At 46.9% G+C, this 19406-nt stretch overlaps 1 protein-coding gene across 2 annotated transcripts in view; it reads right to left on the bottom strand.

Annotated features, from left to right (window-relative positions):
• Window positions 1-19406, bottom strand: part of PARN (poly(A)-specific ribonuclease) — a 615197-nt gene that overhangs the window by 252574 nt on the left and 343217 nt on the right. For both annotated transcript variants that reach the window (XM_086941354.1, XM_086941353.1), the window contains exon 20: window positions 6600-6686. In XM_086941354.1, coding sequence (XP_086797480.1) covers window positions 6600-6686 — 87 coding nt within the window. The remainder of the gene's footprint in view (window positions 1-6599; window positions 6687-19406) is intronic.

Raw genomic sequence — 19406 nt, 5'->3', positions numbered from 1 at the left:
ACTACCTGTTTTGCCTCAAAAGGGAGGAGTTGCAGGATATTTTTCATCTGTCTAATCAGACCAAAGCATGTTGCTGACAATTTAGTGACTTGCGTGTTAAATGTAAGGGATTTGTCTAGCCATACTCCAAGACTCTTTATGTTATCTTTGGGTGCAGGGGGGCGCCTAGGCTAGGGGGCCACAGAAGCTCTAGGGTGGAAGGGGCCAGAGGGCCGAGGAGCATCAGCTCGGTCTTGTCCCCGTTGAGCTTTAGGCATGAGCTTGTCATCCAGCTCTTTACCTGCTCCAGACAGGGAATCAGGTTGGTCTGTGATTGCTGGCTGTCCTTGTGCGTAAGGGAGACGACTAGCTGAGTGTCGTCCGCATAGGTGATGATCGTGATGCCATGCCGACGGACAATCTCTGCCAGTGGTCTCATGTATGCGTTAAAAAGCGTGGGGCTAAGTGAGGAGCCCTGTGGCAACCCGCACCCCAGAGGCTTGCTTGAGGAGACTGAAGCTCCTTCGAAGACACTGAAAGTACAGTCTTTTAAGAAGGACTTAAGCCAGGCTAGGGCTTCTCCTGATATTCCCAGACTTAGTAGGCGTGGAGGAGGATTTGATGGTTCACTGCATCAAATGTGGCGCTCAGATCAAGGAGGATCACTGCCACTGCTCCTCCCTGATCTAAGATCCGCCTTGCCTCCTCTAACTGCTACCAGGGCCGTCTCCGTGCCATGCTTGGGACGGAAGCCAGTCTGGGTAATATCCAACAGATGGTTGCTCTCGAAAAACTTAGTTAGGCAGGTGTTAATGTGTTTTTCGAGGAGTTTACTTGCCCAGGGGAGTAGTGAGATGGGTCGATAGTTGTTGAAGTTGCCAGGGTCGAGATTAGGTTTTTTCAGGAGTGCACGTACCCTGGCATGTTTCCACGTTAGTGGGACTGTGCTGGTTATTATCGAGGAGTTCAGCAGTTCCAGTAGTGTGGGGAGGATTACCTGTCCAACCGAGATCAGTGTGTTCGGTGGCGCAGGATCACAGGGTGAGCCGGATTTTATTTAGCGCATTAGCGAGTCTAGTGTTACTGAGTCTAGCTGTGGGAGGTAGGCTAGGGTGTTATGGAGAGATACCTCAGTTTCTATTGCTGGGGGAGGGCTTTTGGGAGATGGTTCCGCTTCAGTATTCGGAAAGGATGTATAGATGTTGTTGATCTTAAGGAAAAAGAAGTCAGCTAGATCGTCACATCGTGGGGGTTCAATGGGGTTGACGGTTGAGGGGAAGCGTGGTGAGACTTTTTACCGTTCGGTAAATTTCTTTGGGCTTGCACTTGGCTGCCATTATTTTATTCTCAAAGTAGGCCGATTGAGTCAGTTTTATTGCTGACTTGTAGGCTCTGATGGCTTCTCTGTATGTGGCTTTGTCCGTGGCAGTGTAGCTTAGGCGCCACTTCCTTTCTAGCCTGTTGCAGGTTTGTTTTTTCTCTCTAAGCTCTTCGAGTACCAGGGGGCTGTTTTATGGTGTATTTTTGATCTGGTGGTACGAGGGGGTAGTATGGAAACTAGCGAACTCATGATCCAGCTGTTGTGTTCGCTGTTGCCTTTTGAGGGGTCGCTGTTGAGTACAGGCCTAGTTTTGGTAAGATCGCAGGCCCATTTCTCCAGACAGAGTTTGGACCAGTTCCTCGTTCTGAGGGGGAGATGGGGGGGATGGAGCGCACTTACGTTTGGTCCAGGTGAGTGGAATGAGGAAGTGGTCAGTCCATGGGAGACGAGTAAGAGTGCCAACTGTTAGTTGTGGGCAGTTGCTGAATACGGGATCTAGTAAGTAGCCCTTTATATGGGTGTGGGAGGGGACAAGCTGTTCTAATTCGACTGTCGCTAGACTAGCCGTTAGCTCGTTGGCGACATTGTCCTGTGTATTGTCGAAGTGTATGTTGAGGTTGCCTAATACTGTGAAATTCGCAGATCAGGTAGTTAGTTCAGCCACGATAGAAGGCAGCGCAGCGGGGAACTGTGAGCGCTCCGGGGGGGCGGTAGTTGAGGATGCCAGTGTAGCTTTTGTTAGGGGAGAATTTAATGGCAAACTTTCACAGTCAGCGATGGGCTCTAAAGTACACAGGTGTAGACGTCTTTGTAGATGATGGCGAGCCCCCCACCTTTTCCCTGGGCGCGGTCCAGGCGGGCGATCTGGTAGCCTGGTATAAGTGCTTGGACCAGGTCAGGCTCAGAGTCCTGGGTGAGCCATGTTTCAGTTAGGAAGACTGTCTGGCATGAGCTCATCCAGCAGCATTGAAATCTCCAGACTGTGTTTGGGTAGGGATCTGCAGTTTAGCAGCAGCATTTGGTATTCCCGCAGCTCATCCGTCTGAGGGGAGCTGAAGATGATTTCCAAGGGATGGAATGCTTGGCAGCATTTGTTTTTATCGGTGTACCTCAACTGGTAGAGGGTATCGAGGCTATAGTGCCTGTTTGTGTCCATGGGTGGGGTGTTGGAGATGGCCCCTAGCCCCGGCCAGCCGCGGACGGGCGCAGACAGGCTTGCCTTTGGCGCGGCTTCGGCGTGCTGGCGGCGCGTCCGCTGCATGTCCGACAATTGCACATATTTTGTAGGGGCGAGGGAGGGCGTGGCCTCCCGACAGTGGGCATGGCCTGTGGGCTTGCGGTGGAAATGGCGGCAGTTTGTGTTCCAACCCGCGGCAGCGCTTTCACCAGCTGTGCGGGGATATCGAGCAAGTCTCAGGGAGGGGGGGGGGGGGTTCTGGGGAGTGCCCAGGGAGCAGTGAGCAACAAGGTAAAATCAATAAATGCAATTTTTTCAAGTTTTTTTTTTTTTTTAAAGCGAGCGTCTCTTCCGGCTATTCGCCTCAGGAGTCAGTTTCCTCTAACGCGCGCTATTCAGTCAGCGCGGCTTATGTAGCGCAGGAAAAAGGGGTGTGGCCTCCCGACAGTGGGCGTCGGGAGGACCTAGAGTCCCTCCAAGAGTTATACTGTCAGCTATTCGAGGTTACAACTCATATAGGAGGAGACTGCAACACATTAGATAGTATCCTAGATAAATCCACCTGAAGAGCTATGGTTAATTCCCTCAAGATGAAAGGGAGAGTGTGTCAGCCAATGAAAGATCTGGGATTAATTGATATCTGGAGACAAAGGGCGGTAATGATAAAGGCTTTATCTTTCAAAACAAAAAATATAGCCATGCCTACAGGATCGATTTATTTTTAGTAGATATTAGACTATACCAAGAAGTTAAAAATATGATACACATCCATAAACATCTATCAGATCACTCAGTAAGATTAGAACTTAATCTAGAATAGATATTAGGCTCTACCAGGTAGACTTTAAACAGGACAATTCTAATGGATCAAGTCATAATTAACCAACTGAAATTATTATTACTTTTTTTTTTTAACAACGGCTTGACCCCGTTACATGTAGTACTGGACACCTATAAATTATTTACTATGGGGACAGTAATAGGTTATACAGCCCACAAACAAAGAAGAAAAGGTTCGATTAAGAGAATTGGAAATGAAAATTTAAGAGATCAAAGAGATTTAGATAATCATGGTAATGTTCCAGAACAAGTAAGACTAAATAAAAATAAAATCGCAAGAAGCGATCTTGCAGGTTATCTGGAAGAAATTATATGGGAAAAATGGGAGCTAGGTAGCTAATTTGGAGTATGGCGAGGGCTGTGGAAAACTATTCGTTTGGAAAACAAAGGTGAAAAGCAACTAGAAACATTAAAGAAATCAAAGATTCCAGTAAAAAGTGTATAGAGGACTCTGAAATAGAACTGGCCTTTGAAAATATTTTCCAAGATCTTTATAAAGATGACTTAGAAGCCTTGAAAAAACACACAGGTTGGCTCAGTGAAGACACTTTACGAATACTTGAATTTGAATTAAACCAATACCTAAATAAAAAGATAAGCATGGAGGAAGTGAAAGGGGCAAGTAGAGCACTGAAAAAAGGGAAAGCATTAGGCCATGGCTTGTTAACAAATTAGCTCTATATCGTATTAAAAGATGAACTCATCACGGTATTAACTAGTTTATTGGTGGGTATTTTCCCTAAAGGCCAGGTCCTGCCACGTTCATGGGAGGAAGCAACAATTTATGTAATTCTAAGGCCAAATAAGGATCCCAAATGCTGTGAATCGTACCGATCGATTTAGCTGTTAAATAGCAATTATAAGATATATACAGCTCTATTAACGAAAAGGCTGGAGAGGGTGATCGAAGGACAAGTGCATGAATATCAAAAGGGCTTTATCAAGGGCAGACAGCTGCATGAGCCGACTCACGATCTAGTGGGCGCAATAGATATGGCTAATGAAGGAAAATTCTCCCCTAGTGATAGTAATATTTGATGCCGCAAAAGCGTTTGCCAGAATAAATTGGCCTTTCTTATATGAAGCAATATGATCTGGGAGAGGAATTCTTAAGGGCAATTCACTCAATTTACAAAGAGGCAACAGTAAGAATACTGATCAATGGTAAACAACGCAGATAAATATAGGAGGCACACGGCAAGAATGCCCTATGTCTGCCCTGCTTTTTCAATTGTACATTGAGCCCTTAGCGAGCAGAGTAAGAAAAAACTGGAAGTTATTCCATTTAGACATAATGATTGGGTGAAAAAAGTGGCACTACATGCAGATGACTTGATGGTATGTAAATACCCAGGACTTTACAAGCTCTTTTCAAGCTATTCTGCAAATGTTGAACAATTTCAGCAAGGTCTCATGATACCTAGTGAACCAGCAAAAAACGGAACTAAAGACCTGGAATACCCTTTTTGACAGCCCCCTAGAAAAAAAGGAAATAAGATATCTAGGGATTTAGGTAAAGTATCTGGACAAAATAGCCCAAATAATCATTGATAGGCCCATGGTAGAGATTAAAATTATCAAGGGGTTCTTGTCCCCTTACAATTCTTGTAAGGACCAACATAAAAATGGTGATACTCCAGAAATTCACTTTAATCTTTAACGTAATTCCACTAATTTTCAGAGCAGAATGGCTCAGGAAACTGCAGGGAGAATTGAATGGTTTTATTTGGGCTTCCAAGGGAGCTAGAATTGACTGGAAGAAACTTGGCAAAAGTAAATCAGAAGGAGACAAGAGGAGATCATAATCCTCTCACATTAGAATTATCTCAAGCATTGTGTGCCCAAGACGTCCTTCCTCCTAAATGGATATATGACAGGGCTTTGTTTTAGGATCCACAACCCTGATTATTTACACAAAGGGCCAATAGATTTTATCTCAGACAATGATGCGTCCGTTAGTGTGGTTTGGGATGTAAGGATGGAAGCAATCATTAGGGGAACACTAAACTACACCATACTAGACATTCGAGCCAGACACAAGGCTGATTACCGTATTTTTCTTACTACAGAACTGGAGCATGGTCTACAATTTCAGGACAATATTCCTGTTCTAAAACTACAGAACCCGCTTGTCACCATTAGAATGCTTCTCAAACAAATCATAAGTGGACGTCACTTGAACCTATCCATCTCAAAGCCTTCTAAAACAAATCTCAGCAAAGTTTAACTCAAGACTCTAGCTTGAAACTTTGATCTCTTTGGCTGAACTTAGCAAGGCAATTCAAGCTTTTTACGTGGTAGGGATAGCTGTTGGTCCTGACTATACTTTCAGAGTTCTACAACGTTTTCTCCACTTCTCGCAGTCTCCAATTTCTTTCCAGGATTAATTCTTTTGGGAGATGACTTGCCAGTGCGTTTCCCATGAAAGAACCCTCTATTGCTATGCTTTTGAGGACAAATGAAGAGCGAAGGCTCATTCTTGTCAATATGTCTAATTATTTGTAATTCTAAGATTTAGTCAAAGATTTTAGCTAACAGATTAGCCAACCTGATAGCATTTTCAATAAATCATATTCACACTAACATTGTTGTACTTCCTTCACAGGTGTCAAAGCAAAGGGTGAGGGCATAAGAATAAAAAGCTAGTGGTTCCATAACGAAAGGCACATGAAAAGATGAGACAAGGAGGCAAGCAGATAAAGTTTGCCACGTTCATATTCAGGAGACTGTGCAAATGCAGACATGCAGTTACCATCACCTGTGTCATGTAACATTATTGGCAAATGGGTCTTATTACAAATCATAAGATTGAAATGCAAATTTTCAAGAAATTATCAATTTCACAACTACAAAACTCAAATAAGAAGCAGTGAAGATCAGCTAGTTATTGTCGTTTGAGCAAGGAAATGTATTCATAGGTAAATACGCATACAAAGATCAAGCAGCACAGACAAAAAGGTAAAGATCATGGATTACTTCTAGTAATTTACATATTGCTACAGAATTTGCATAAAGCATCAACGTTAAAGAACAAGAAAGCATAACTGAAAAAAATTGAAAATATGGTTTCAAAATAAGTCTTTTAATCAACTACTTCACGGCTATTGGTAACTATGTCAACTGGGAGAAAAAATTATCAAAGCAACCTTCTAAGAGATGGGAGGATATCAGATGCTTATACTTATCACACTAGCACTGGAATCTGTGAACAGATTTTAAGTAAGAGCTTCAATCTACTTGCAACATTCTTTAAAAACCATAATGGGAATTCTCATGACTTACCAAAAGCACTGAAGAGTTGGTACAAATCACTAGTCTTCCACTCTCTTGGAAACGAAACATGAAGAACATGGTCTCGTTTTGGTTGCACTGGTAAACAAAATTAAAAAAATATTCTGAAATATAAGAAAGGTCTGGCATGACTTAAAACATGGTATATAAAGTACAACACAGCCTTGAGTGTAATTCACACTACTTAAAAACAGTCCCTGGAAAGAAAGTGATATAGTAAGTATAATCTATAAACCCCCAAGGTATGGACGGGTCATATTGCGAACGTTATTTAAAGAAGATTGAATGGCGTGTACAGATTTAGTGTTGTATTTTTTCCCAGGTAACTCTGGAAAAAAACCCTTATATACATGTATACATAGCTGAGATAAAATAAAGATGGCCTTTACAGTGCAGGACATATACTGTACATAATTAGCAGTGACCGAAAATTTTACATCACCCACTTGAGAACTTCTTACTTGGATTACAGTAACTCCTGTATCTATGCCTTCCTAACTATCTCAGCAAAATGCTTCAATTACTTCAAAATGCAGACGCTTGCGGGATTATAAATCTTCCAGTGGAAGGTCACCTTGGCACACACTCCATTTTATGCTGGCTTCAGCAAAGATGCATTTCTAAGGCCTGAAGCATTGCATATAAAGTGCTATATAATATAGGTCCCACGTATCTCAGAAGAAAAGTGCGCCAATAAAAGGCTTTTCGGGCTCCTCATTCATTGTCATCCAATCATCTCCTATTGGTTTCTCTTACTAAGTAAAGCTGGATTTTGCAGGGGCCATGTGTAGATTTAAGGGTTTGACAAGTGCCATGTTTATCATGTTGCACTACAGCTTGTCTATGGATGGTCTTGACAAGCATCTCGCAGCCTATTGACGAAAATAACTCTTTTAATCCCTATTTCTTTCCCCACTCTATGGATTGTTTAATTTATGCTTTGCAGCCAAAGAATGTCAGTTGACATCTTTTCAATTCTGATTGCATTCATCCAAGTATGCTTTGCAGCCAATCACATTTCAGTTAACCTTTTTGAAATTCCATTACATTCACATATATGTTTTTCAGCTATGGAATGTCTGGTCTGCTTAAGAAATCTTGGGGACATTCAGAAAGCATCCCTGGGAATGCATCCCATTTGTTGCTTCGCATTGGCTTTCTGGTTAACTAATTTTTTGGCTTTCTATTTGCTGGCTTTAGTTGTAGTCTGCCCAGAGCAAGTTTGTCCATCCCAAGGAACAAAGCTTTTCACACTACCCCTCGTATTCTTCCACAAATGCTCCTTTCTGTAAACTGGCCTGTAAATCTTGTTCTCAGTTCGTCACATCTGCTGTGCATTCAAAGACAAAGGTCAAATGTGAGGCTCTGTCTTCCGAGATGGCTTGGTGTTTACTTTTCTTTCTCCGACTTCAAAGTCAGATTTTATATAAACAATTTTGCTGGATACTGGGGGTAAGAAAGGTTTTCTTTCTAGCATAACATTTAAAATAACTGTACTAGTATACGTAAACTGTATAGTTATTAGTAAAACTGTATGTCTGTGCAATTGTAATTGTCAATTTAATTGAAAATGTGTAGCCTGTAATGGCATGCATACTCCACTCTACACAACTGCCTCTACCCTGCACCACAACTCTACGCCCCTGCACTCTACGCCAATCCACTGTACGCCACTAATCTAGACTGCACTCTGACACTGGACTTTAAACCAGTGCTCTTTATGCCAATACACTCTACACCGCTGAACTCTAAGCCACTCTACTATGCAGTACTGTGCTCTTCTCCACTGCACTCTCCGCCACTCTAATCTGCAGCACTCCACTCTGCGCCACTACACTCACGTGCCACTGCACTCTACGATGCAACTCTCTAATCTATGCCACTGTATTCTAAGATGCTGCATTATACGCTGCTGAATACTCTGCAACGCTAAGCTAGTGCATTCTACAACACTCCACTCTATGCCACTCCAATGTACATCACTCTACGCGACTCCACTACACAACGCTCTACTCTTCACATTCCACTTTACGTCACGCCACGCCTTCCACGTCACTAACCTTTAGCCATGCTGAACAGCAGCCATGTAGGTGTACAAGATCGCTGAAACATATTGACAAAGCCAATAGCTCTTGCATAGGTGTGGCCTATTGACTTAGTTAATGCTTGATGCATTTCTGATTTGATACATCAGTGTCAGAGCTGCAACCAATGAGTTCCCGAGATATAATCATAACATTTGGAGCAGAACATCATAAGCATCTTGCGCATCTGTTCGAAGAGTTTAATGGGCGATGGAGAGCTTATAGACAGTAGAGAAAAGTCCAACAGAAGAACATGACATGCTGGGTTCCTGAACAAGACACCTAATGCTCTAACAAACCAAAGGCATATACGTGTGTTGGGCTTCAGCACACAATATTAAAACTGCTTTTACCATCTTGGCAGAGTATTTATTTCATATTAAAAAGCTTAATTAGAATGATATAGGCAGTTTGGTGTCTTCTTTCCCTCCCGTTTAGTAATATATTTCATTGTAACTGCAAGCTTTAGGGTCAATGACTAACCTGTCACTTTGCATAGAATCATGTATTAAATAATAAACCACTATAATTTAGAAGGTGTAAAAATCTAATAGCGTATTCATTTTATGTCCAGTGCCCATCCTTGTACCACAAAGTAAATCCTATGATTAGGACTGTTGCTAAAAAAAAAAAAACTTCTTGTCATGGATGTCCAGTGAAAGTAGACAGGGTATTCCTATGAGCACCTTATTCCGCTTACACAAGCTAGGAAGGGGACATGCCGGGATGTAGCAGGTCACTCTCATGCAATTCCTTTTGGCCATACAATGTCGCAATGAGAGAAAAGTAAATGGTCTAGTAAACATATGATGTGAAAGGGCTAAAACAAAAATTCAGAAGGGCAATAACCCAACATCTTAAAAATAGTTAACCATGGTTAAATGAAAATACAAAGAACAGTTCTATTACTATCATACTGCGATTTACGTAAATAAAATGTTTTGGAAAAACGTCATGACAGCAAAACCTCCTGCACAGAACTCCATCTGCCCAGCATTGTTATTCTACCCCAAAATCTTTCACCAAACCTAGTTTTTCACATTCCTTATGCAAATTATAGCAAAGTTCTTCTCTAAAGATCCATTACTAGGTGTAGATTGGAGAATGTGTGTATAATGCCCAGACACTTCATGATAAATCATTAACAGGGACTCTAGACTACGACAAAAAGGCGGTCTTTCACCCTGGTGAAGTGCGCTCAAATGCCCCCAGAGAGACTTTCTTTAACAGTGCAAAACTGAGCATGATCGAGAGAACGGTCCAGCAAAAAAATTTGCTTTTTTAATTGCTTTCCCTTTATTCTTACCTACAAAACCTACAACAAATAGCTTGTCATTCAAATGTAGGTCTTCATCAAATCTACATAAACAAAGCCTACCTATGATCCAGCCGTTGCAGCTTCTCCTCATCCTTGAAGGATAAGTAGAAAGGAGGGGCGAGAGCGTAGAAAGAGTAATCATTTTGAGGCATTTGAAGAGAGGCAGAAACACTGAATGAATGCCTAGGTCCAACTTCTCTGGAAAACTATGCATAAAGGGCATTAGCAGAGAAAGCATGAAGTTCACCAATCCTTCATGCAAAAGTAATGGAAATAAAGAAGGACATCTTCAAAATCAGCAACTTCATAAAACTGTGCAGTGGTTCAAAGGACAAGCTACTTGAGATGTCAAAATTAAGCTGAGTTAACCTATTTTGCATCGCAAAGTGAAGACGGAAGGTATGATTAAATCCTATCTGAAAACAGACAACAACTGCGGACTAAATGAAGGTTGATTTGTTAAGACAAGAAAAAGGGTTCTGTTGCCAAATGACCTATCACGGTCTCCAATTCTAGATCTTGCTTGGACAAGACAGTCTCAAAATTTACAAAAGCTTACCTAATTGAGGATCCATAAGCTCTAATGCACACCAAGAAATCAATCAATCAAAGCATTTATATAGCGCACTACTCACCCGGAGGGTCTCCAGGTGCTAGGGGGGGGGGGGGGGGGGGGAGTTCCGCTACTGCTCGAACAGCCAGGTCTTGAGCTGCTTCCTGAAGGCGAGGTGGTCCTGGGTCAGGAGGAGGTGGGTCGGGAGGGAGTTCCAAGTCTTGGCGGCGAGGTAGGAGAAGGACCTTCCCCCTGTGGTGGCTCTTCGGATGCAGGGGACGGCGGCGAGGGTGTGGCCGGTCGATCGAATCTGGCGTGTGGGAGCGTAGAAGTTGAGGCGGCTGTTGAGGTATCCTGGGCCTTGGTTGTGTAGGGCTTTGTATGCGTGGGTGAGGAGACGGAAGGTGATTCTCTTGTTGACCTGGAGCCAGTGCAGGTCTCTCAGGTGTCCGGAGATGTGGTTGCGGCGGGGGATGTCCAGGATGAGTCGTGCTGAGGCGTTCTGGATCCGCTGGAGTCTCTTCTGGATTTTGGCGGTGGTTCCGGCGTAGAGGGAGTTGCCGTAGTCCAGGCGGCTGGTGACAAGGGCCTGGGTGACCGTCTTCCTGGTCTCGGTGGGGATCCACCGGAAGATCTTCCGTAGCATGCGCAGGATGTTGAAGCACGACGAGGAGACGGCGTTGACTTGTCTGGTCATGGAGAGGGAGGAGTCCAGGATGAAGCCCAGGTTGCGTGTGTGATCTGTGAGCTCAGTGCCACAAGTACAGTGACTTAGTAGATGGCATTGGCACCACTTATTTCAGCACCAGTCAATGCAAGTCAGAAAGATCTAAGATACCTTTTCGATTTCCAGACATGCAATTTGAGACAGCAAAGATTCAGGTGTTGAACCTGGTCAGCTTTCTTCAAGAAGAGATCCCCTCTGTGGTAACAATCTGAGGATAAATACAGTCTTCCAAAAATGTTAAACACTAGTACCCCAATGGCCAGTATGGTGCCATACGGATGGCCATTGCTCAATTCCCTGCTTCTAGTATTCATAAACCCATGGGAAATCAACAAAGAAAATGAATGAGGAGGCCTAAATTTCACAGAATCTGAAATGCGCCCCCTAAGGGCCTTTGAAGAGAGAACTTGAGGGCATAAAGGAGCTCACATTTTGCTGAAATATCAGACTTTTGCCGATTGTGCCACTGAGCAAAAATAACGCCAGTTATGGGACAGTGCTATTAACATTCATGGCTTGCCATATTTAGTCTGCTCAGAGAATTCTCCCTTACATTGCCTGTTATCAACAAAACCTGATTTAACAAAGCCAAATACCCAAAGCTTGAGGGCTCCCACACAGACACCTCAACTAGCTTTTTTTATATAATACATAGTTGTAGTGCTACAAGCGTTTGCTTTTCATTTCATAGACAGCAAAAAGGTCTTCAGCATCAACCGGTCCTCAAACTCAAGTGTGTTCAGATACTGTGTTACAGATTACCAATATTATCAGATTTTTCGCTCTTAAGTGACCTCATCATCTAATGGAGATGACATAGCACTGCTGCTGACCGGTATGGTGTGAGAAAAAAGAATTAACTGCCTCTGGTTGGCTGCATGCATCGAACATCAAAAAACCAACTAAGACAGAAGAGTAGATCACCACTAAACCAAAGGTATTTCTTTCTGACCTACTCAAACATTGTTGTAGAAGGCATCACAGTAAGACTATTCTTAACTAAACAAAGTCCCAGTAAGATACAGCACACCAGGATTTCTTAGGGTCTAAAGACTTTAAGAGCTAGATGAGGAGACACATTGAGTGAACTATTATGATCATAGTCTGCATTTCTCAAATATTCTGATATGGAAGAAAGGACATCTTAATGCCTCCAGCACTGAACCAAGGAACAAGAGGTGCTTCAAGGATGTAAAGTTCTGCTCCTGAATATTGTTTGAGAGCACCAATTGGTGTAACGAGTTGCCTGTCAAGGACAATGAGATAGGACAGCAGTTGGCATGAGCTCACCTTTATCAGCCTGTTGAGCAAATAAATATGTATACTCTTCACCTGGCCAGATAAGTTGCCATCTTAGCCAAGCCTAGGTGATAACTCAGGGGGGGCGATTAGGTCAACTATGAAGCCTGCAAACTAGGTATTGTAGTAGGCATCTTGCAGAAAGAAACCATTTAGTCATGCAAATTCAATGCTTGCAAGCCTTTAAGCCAATTGCACAAGTTACTTACCTTCGGTAACGATATATCTGTAAGAAACAGTTGTTAGTATTAGATTCCTTACCTTAGAATATCCCCAGGCGTCAGACTGGATCCGGAAATTTTTGCGTAGCAGTACCCCTGCGCGCCGGTAGGCGTCGTCTGCGGCTCCGCATCCGTCAGCGTCGTTAGTGCCGTGATGACGTCGCCGGAGTACTTAGACGCCTCCCTAGAGCGCTGACGTCAGTTCTTATACACAGCTTTTTTGTGTCAGAAACGCAGAGCCATGATAAAAAACACTGGTGCCATAAAACTAGGGCCCTGAAAGGGGATGACCTTAACCCTAGATATCGGTTCGCAGAACGGGGAGGATGGGTGGGGCTGTAAGGAATCTAATACTAACTACTGTTTCTTACAGACATATCGTTACCGAAGGTAAGTAACTTGTGCATCTGAAAGAAACAGGTTAGTATTAGATTCCTTACCTTAGAATAGATACCCCAGCAATACCAACCCCGGTGGTGGGTCTGCGAACCAATGATCACACCAGAGAGTCCTGGAGGACGGAACGGTCAAAGAAGCCCCTCCGGACTTGGCTGCCCAGGCAGTAGTGCCTTGCGAACGTGTGCAGCGAGGCCCACTTAGCTGCCTAACAGATGTCCTGCAAGGGGACTCCCCGACCCAGGGCAGTAGTAGCTGCCGTGGCCCGAGTTGAATGGGCACTCAGCCCAACAGGAGCCTCCTTCTTAGCTAAAGAGTAGCATGCCTTGATACACAAGAGGACCCACCAAAGATGGTCCGTTTGTGCACCGCCCGTCCCTTCTTAGTGCCCACGTAACCAACAAAGAGTTGGTCATTGTTGGAACTGGGGTAGCCTGGCCTAGGGCAAGACTAACATTTCAGAGGCACAGTGTAAAGGTTGCAAACCACCCAACAGTAAAACCACGCAATAGCACTCAAAAAGAAAACGCTACACCAAAAATGTAGAAAAATAAGTACTGCTTTATAAAAATAATACTCTCTTTGTTGTCAAAATTTACAGCTTAGGACATTTCAGGATATTGTAGTTTCAGTAATTAAACTTCTTAAACTTCTAAGCAAATTATCAGTTAGATTCCAAATTATATTTCATTCAGTTGTCTTTAAATCAGAAATTCCACTTCCAGAGATGTTAACCTGGTTCAATAATACAGTACACTTATCAAATTAATAATAACACTTCCAATTTGTTATCTAAACTCAATGACCAACATTAATTAGGCATTTCATGAGACTCCAGAATCAGCTTTAAAAGGTTACTATGCAGTGCACAATACTGGTCTCCCACAGCACCAACCTCCCTCACTGCTAATTCCTGGCAGTTGAATTATCTACTGAGACTACCATTAAAACGATCTGAATTCGATTCAACAGTTTACACCTGTTAGTTCCCTCCACTTTTAATGTTGTTTTCTAACTGTTGCCTCTCAGGTATTGAGGTAGCTCCACCCTCTGACAGGGACTCTTTATTCCCTTCTTCGTGTAGATTTGCTCCCCTCCCCTTTGTGTATCACTCCTTACTTGTAGACCGGTATTTCTATCGTGTCAGGGAGAAAATCCGCTTAACCGGGGCAAGGGAGGACTCAGCGCTGACAAAGATCACCAGCCTCCCGGTGCACCTTTCTCTTCTCTCCCGCTCGCGCTGAATTCACTGGTAGCGCTCAAGCGGGGAAGAGAGATCTTTGTAGACGGCCGGCTGCCGGGCTCCTCCGTACCCCCTCCTGCTCGCGCCTGCCTCACAGTGGGGCGCTCAAGCCGAAGAGAGGAATTCCCGCTGCCTCCGCTGCCAGGGAAACTCCCGGCGCTTCTCTTCAGGTTCACCGCGCTGAGACCGGGGGTCGCGCTGATCACCTGGGCATGCGCGAAGCTCCTTGGTTACTCCGCCTCTCAGCCCGCCTCCGCTCCCGCCTTCCTCTGCGCAGGCTCCGCAGTAAGGACGCCGCTCCTCCGGGCCTGCTCGATCTTAGGCCCCTCCTGTCCCCAGAAGTGGACACGCCTGAGACATGCGCGGTAGCGCTCCCTTACTCCCAAACCTTGGGATTTCTCACGATGACGCGGCCGGTGCCCCCGGGGTCCTGCAGACGGCGAGAACAGCGCCGCTCCAATAAAACCGGCACCCTTCACTTCCAAAGCGCCTCCTCAGACCAAATCCGGCGCCGATCTCTTCTGGCCCCTGCCTCCTCAGTGCCTTCTGTCCTTCCCAAACACCGGGCTCAACACTGGGCTAGAGCGGTCTTCTCCACAACGTTGGTGAGTGAAACACTGCCAGGGGGAAGTCAAGGAAGTCCTTAAGCAGAGCGTCCCGACAGGGGTCAATGGGGCTCAAGTGTAGAGGGGGGGCTTCCACCTCAGATGGAACAATTTCTTCAGTAGAAGAAGGTGGTTGGGAGGGATTGGTCAGGGGTAGAAGGGGGAACGTCTCCCTGTAGTGGCTGTCTGTCACAGGGACAAACTAACTGCTCCCAGTGTGTCCTCCTCCTTTCACCACTGCCTCACTCCTCCACTCTCTGGTCAACACAAAATGGCTTCCTAACCTCTGCCCTTATATAGACAACCCCCACAGAGTCCAGTAGGGTCCAGAAGGTTCTGGAAGGCCTAAGGTCCTATGGGGCTATGGGGCTGACTAAGGTGTGGCAGTTGGAAACAGTTAGGGCCCTCCATTTTGTGACTTACAGGAGTTTCCTGACAGAACAGGCCTCTAGGCCTGAGGTGACAAACCATGAGGGGCAAAAGAACACCTATCCCTATGGCCAACACCTATAAAAAGGTCAGTGGACAAAAATTATTAAGGGTATGAGGGGCAAAAAGGGGACAAAATAAATATTAATGCGGAGGGACTACGTCAAAAAGCCAGACAGGTCTAACAGTCATCCACCCGGAACTGGCGTGTGCGATCTAAATAGAAAGAGCGCACGGTTTGGGTCCAGACGGTGTAGCCTCTCTTCCTCTTCAGAGGGATGTGGAGGCGGAAAGAAGGTGGGCAAGGTGATGGCCTGCCCGATGTGGAAGGCTGTGACTACCTTGGGCAGGAAAGAGGGTCTTGTCCGCAACACAACCTTGTCCGGATGGACAGAAAGAAAGGGAGGCTTGGATAAAAGAGCCTGGAGCTCATTCACTCTCCTGGCAGAGGTGATGGCAACCAGGAAACCAGTCTTAAGAGTAAGAAGACGGAGGACAGTTATGAAACGGCTCAAAAGGAGCACACATCAGGTAAGTCAGAACCAGGTTCAAGTCCCACTGGGGCATCACGAAATGAACAGGGGGGGAACATATGAGTGATGCCCTTCAAGAACCTATTTACAATCGGGGACTTGAACAAAGAAGGCTGATCAGGTAGCCTTAAGAAGGCGGAAAGGGCAGAAAGGTAGCCCTTGATAGTGCCCAGAGCAGAGCACTGCTGCGCAAGAGAAAGAAGGAAGAGGAGAACCTCAGAAAGAGGGGCAGATAGGGGATCCACAGCCTTTGCTGTGCACCATGCCACAAATTTGTTCCACCTGCAGGCGTATACCGACTTTGTGGAGGGATGCCTGGCTGCTAGAATCACATTACAAACTACAGGAGGAAAGTCAAATGGACTCAACTGTCGCCGCTCAATCTCCAAGCATGGAGGTGGAGAATTGACAGGTTCAGGTGGAGGACCGTCCACTCCTGCTGCGACAGAAGGTACTCCTTAAGAGGCAGACGAATCGGGGGATCGACTGACATACTGAGTAGCTCGGGATACCAGAATCTTCGTGCCCAGTCCGGAGCCACAAGGATAATTTGGGGCCGGTCGCGCTTGATCTTCTTCAGCACTCTGGGCAGAAGTGGTATAGGCGGAAAGGCGTACAACAGACTGCAACTCCACTCGCGAAGAAAAGCGTCACCGAGCGAGTGCCGCCTTGGAAATTCCAAAGCGCAGAACTGATGACATTGCACGTTCTCTTCTGTGGCGAATAGATCTAACCAAGGCTCTCCCCATCGCTGAAAGAGGCCTTGCCCCACGTCCGAGCTCAGACGCCATTCGTGATCCATCATGCAGTCAGCTGAGTTCCTCCGCCCTGGCGTTCAGAGAGCCTGCCAGGAGTTGAACCACCAGGGTCACGCCCTGATGTTCCAGCCACTGCCAGAGGCGCAGAGCCTCCTGGCATAGGGTCCATGACCCCACACCGCCCTGTTTGTTGCAGTACCACATGGCGGTGGTGTTGTCCGTCAACACCTGCACTGCACTCCCCCGCACAGAGGGGAGGAATGCCTTCAGTGCAAGACCAATCGCCCGCAGCTCCAGAAGGTTGATGTGGAGCCGGGACTCCACCGGAGACCAGAGGCCTCTGATCTCCGCCTCTCCCATGTGGCCTTCCCCACCTAGGAGGGACGCGTCTCTCACAACTACGTGCTCTTGTTTGGGGTAGGGAGAGGGATCTGCCGCTGACCCAATCGTGGTCCGTGAGCCACCACTGCAACTGTCTTGCAGTGCCCTCCGAGATCAAGACATGGTCAGACAAGTTACCCTGATGCTGGGCCCACTGAAACTTCAGGTCCCACTGCAGAGGTGGCATCAGCCACCTGGCGTGATGCACCAGAAGGATGCAGGAGGCCATCAGCCCCAGAAGCCGCTGCATCAACCTGACTGAGACCAATATAACAGCTGAAAGATCGGAATCAGAGCATGAATATCCCGAACCCGCTGTTCTAGAGTCTAGAACCGCTCCGATGAAGAGGAGCTTCTGAGAGGGGCACAGGTGTGACTTCGGCACATTGATGGAGAACCTCAGCAGGTGCAGGAGGTCGGCAGTAGTCTGGAGGTGGCTGACTACTGTCTGGGGCGAGCCCGCCTTCAACAACCAGTAGTCGAGGTAGGGGAAGACCGAAACCCCTAACCTGCGCAGATGAGCTGCGACTACCGCCATCACATTCGTGAACACCCGTGGGGCGCTGGTAAGACCGGAGGGGAGCACGGTAAACTGAAAGTGATCGTGGCCGACCGTGAACCGCAGTTAACGCCGGTGGGCCAGCAGGACGGAAATGTGAATATATGCGTCTTGCAAGTCCAACGCTACCATCCAGTCTTCTGGGTCCAGGGCAGCTAAGACCTGAGCCAGTGTCAGCATCTTGAACGTCTCCTTCCAAGGGGAAGCCGTTGACATTCCGCAGGTCCGAGATAGGGCATAGGCCCCCTTTGGCCTTCTTGGGTACCAAAAAGTAGTGGGAGTAACAACCGCACCCTGCTTCTGGCCCAGTAACGTGCTCGATGGCCCCCTTCTTGTAGAAGCTTCAAGTGATCCCCCGACATGCGGTGGTTCGGCGGTGGCATGGCTGGAGGGGTCGCCTCGAAGGGGGGGGGGGGGGGGTGTAGCACCTTCGGACGATTTGCAGCACCCACCTGTCCGAATGACAGTGCGCCAGTGGAAGTGGTGATGGCGAACCCTGCCCTCCACTGGCGTCACATGGGCCTGAAAGCACAGACTAGGAGGGTTTTGAGGCGGATGCTGCAGGGGGAGGTGTGGACTGGCCTCACTGTTGTCCCTGACCGCCACCACAGCGGTTTCCACGTCCGCCACCGCGCTGGATGGTAGTCTGCGGCCCATGACTGGCAGGACGTGTAGGGGCGCCCCTTCCTTGGCCACGAAAGGAGCGAAAAACAGCCACTTGCTGGCGCGGGGCAGAGAGGCCCAAGGATTTGGCCGTAGCCCTGGAAAAGCTCAAGCGCATGGTCTGCCTTGTCGCTAAAGAGGTGACAGCCATAAAACTGCATGTCCATAAGGGTGTTTTGGACATCAGCCAAAAAGTTGGCGGACCTCAACCAGGCGTGGCGACGAATCACCCCCGTCGTTGCCATCGCTCTGCCCAGTGAGTCCATGGTATTCAGCCCACACCGGATGGAATACCGTGCCGCATCTCGACCCTCCGCAAGGGCTTGGGCGAATTTAGCGCGGACCTCCTCCAGACATTGTGGCAGCACGTCCGCGACCGTGTCCCACAGAGAGTGGGTGTAACGGCCCAAGAGGCACGTGGTGTTGACTGACCGCAACCCCAAACTCAGGGAGGAGAATACCTTTTTCCCGTATTGCTCATACCTCTTGGATTACCGATCGGGGGGAGCCGACGGGAATGCGCTCTGGGAGTTAGATGCCTGGATGACCAGGCTCTCGAGGGTGGGGTGGGTGGATAGGAAGCAAGGGTCACCCGGAGACAGGCAGTGGCGTCTGGCCACGTTCCTATCTACAGGCTGACCTGTACCGGGCTTGGACCAAGTGCCCAGAAGAATGTCAGACAAGGCCTCATTAAACGGCAGCAGAGGCTCGGTCGAGCTTGCATGCTGTTTAAGGACCTCAGTGAGGAGGTTAGTCCTCACGGCCGCGACGGGGAGCTCCAGGCCCAAGGCCTTGGCCACCCGCACCACACTATAGGCAGCCCCTTACTCCGTAGCCACGGTAGGAGGGGAGACAAAACCAGTGTCCGCGAGGTGTCCAGACCACTGGCCTCCCCTAGCTCACCTGTCCAGTCCTGATAAGACAGGCACTTCCGTGCCAGAGAGTGCTCAGAGCCCTCTCCATCCCCCTCGCCACCCATCTCCTGAAACTCAGGGCCAAAGGATGGGGCCGGGTCATAGAAGTAGAAAT

Source organism: Lissotriton vulgaris, chromosome 10, assembly GCF_964263255.1.
Source record: "Lissotriton vulgaris chromosome 10, aLisVul1.2, whole genome shotgun sequence".
Lineage (NCBI taxonomy): Eukaryota > Metazoa > Chordata > Amphibia > Caudata > Salamandridae > Lissotriton > Lissotriton vulgaris.
Note: the sequence above shows the minus strand (reverse complement) of the source record. Positions and strands in the feature narration are given on the sequence as shown.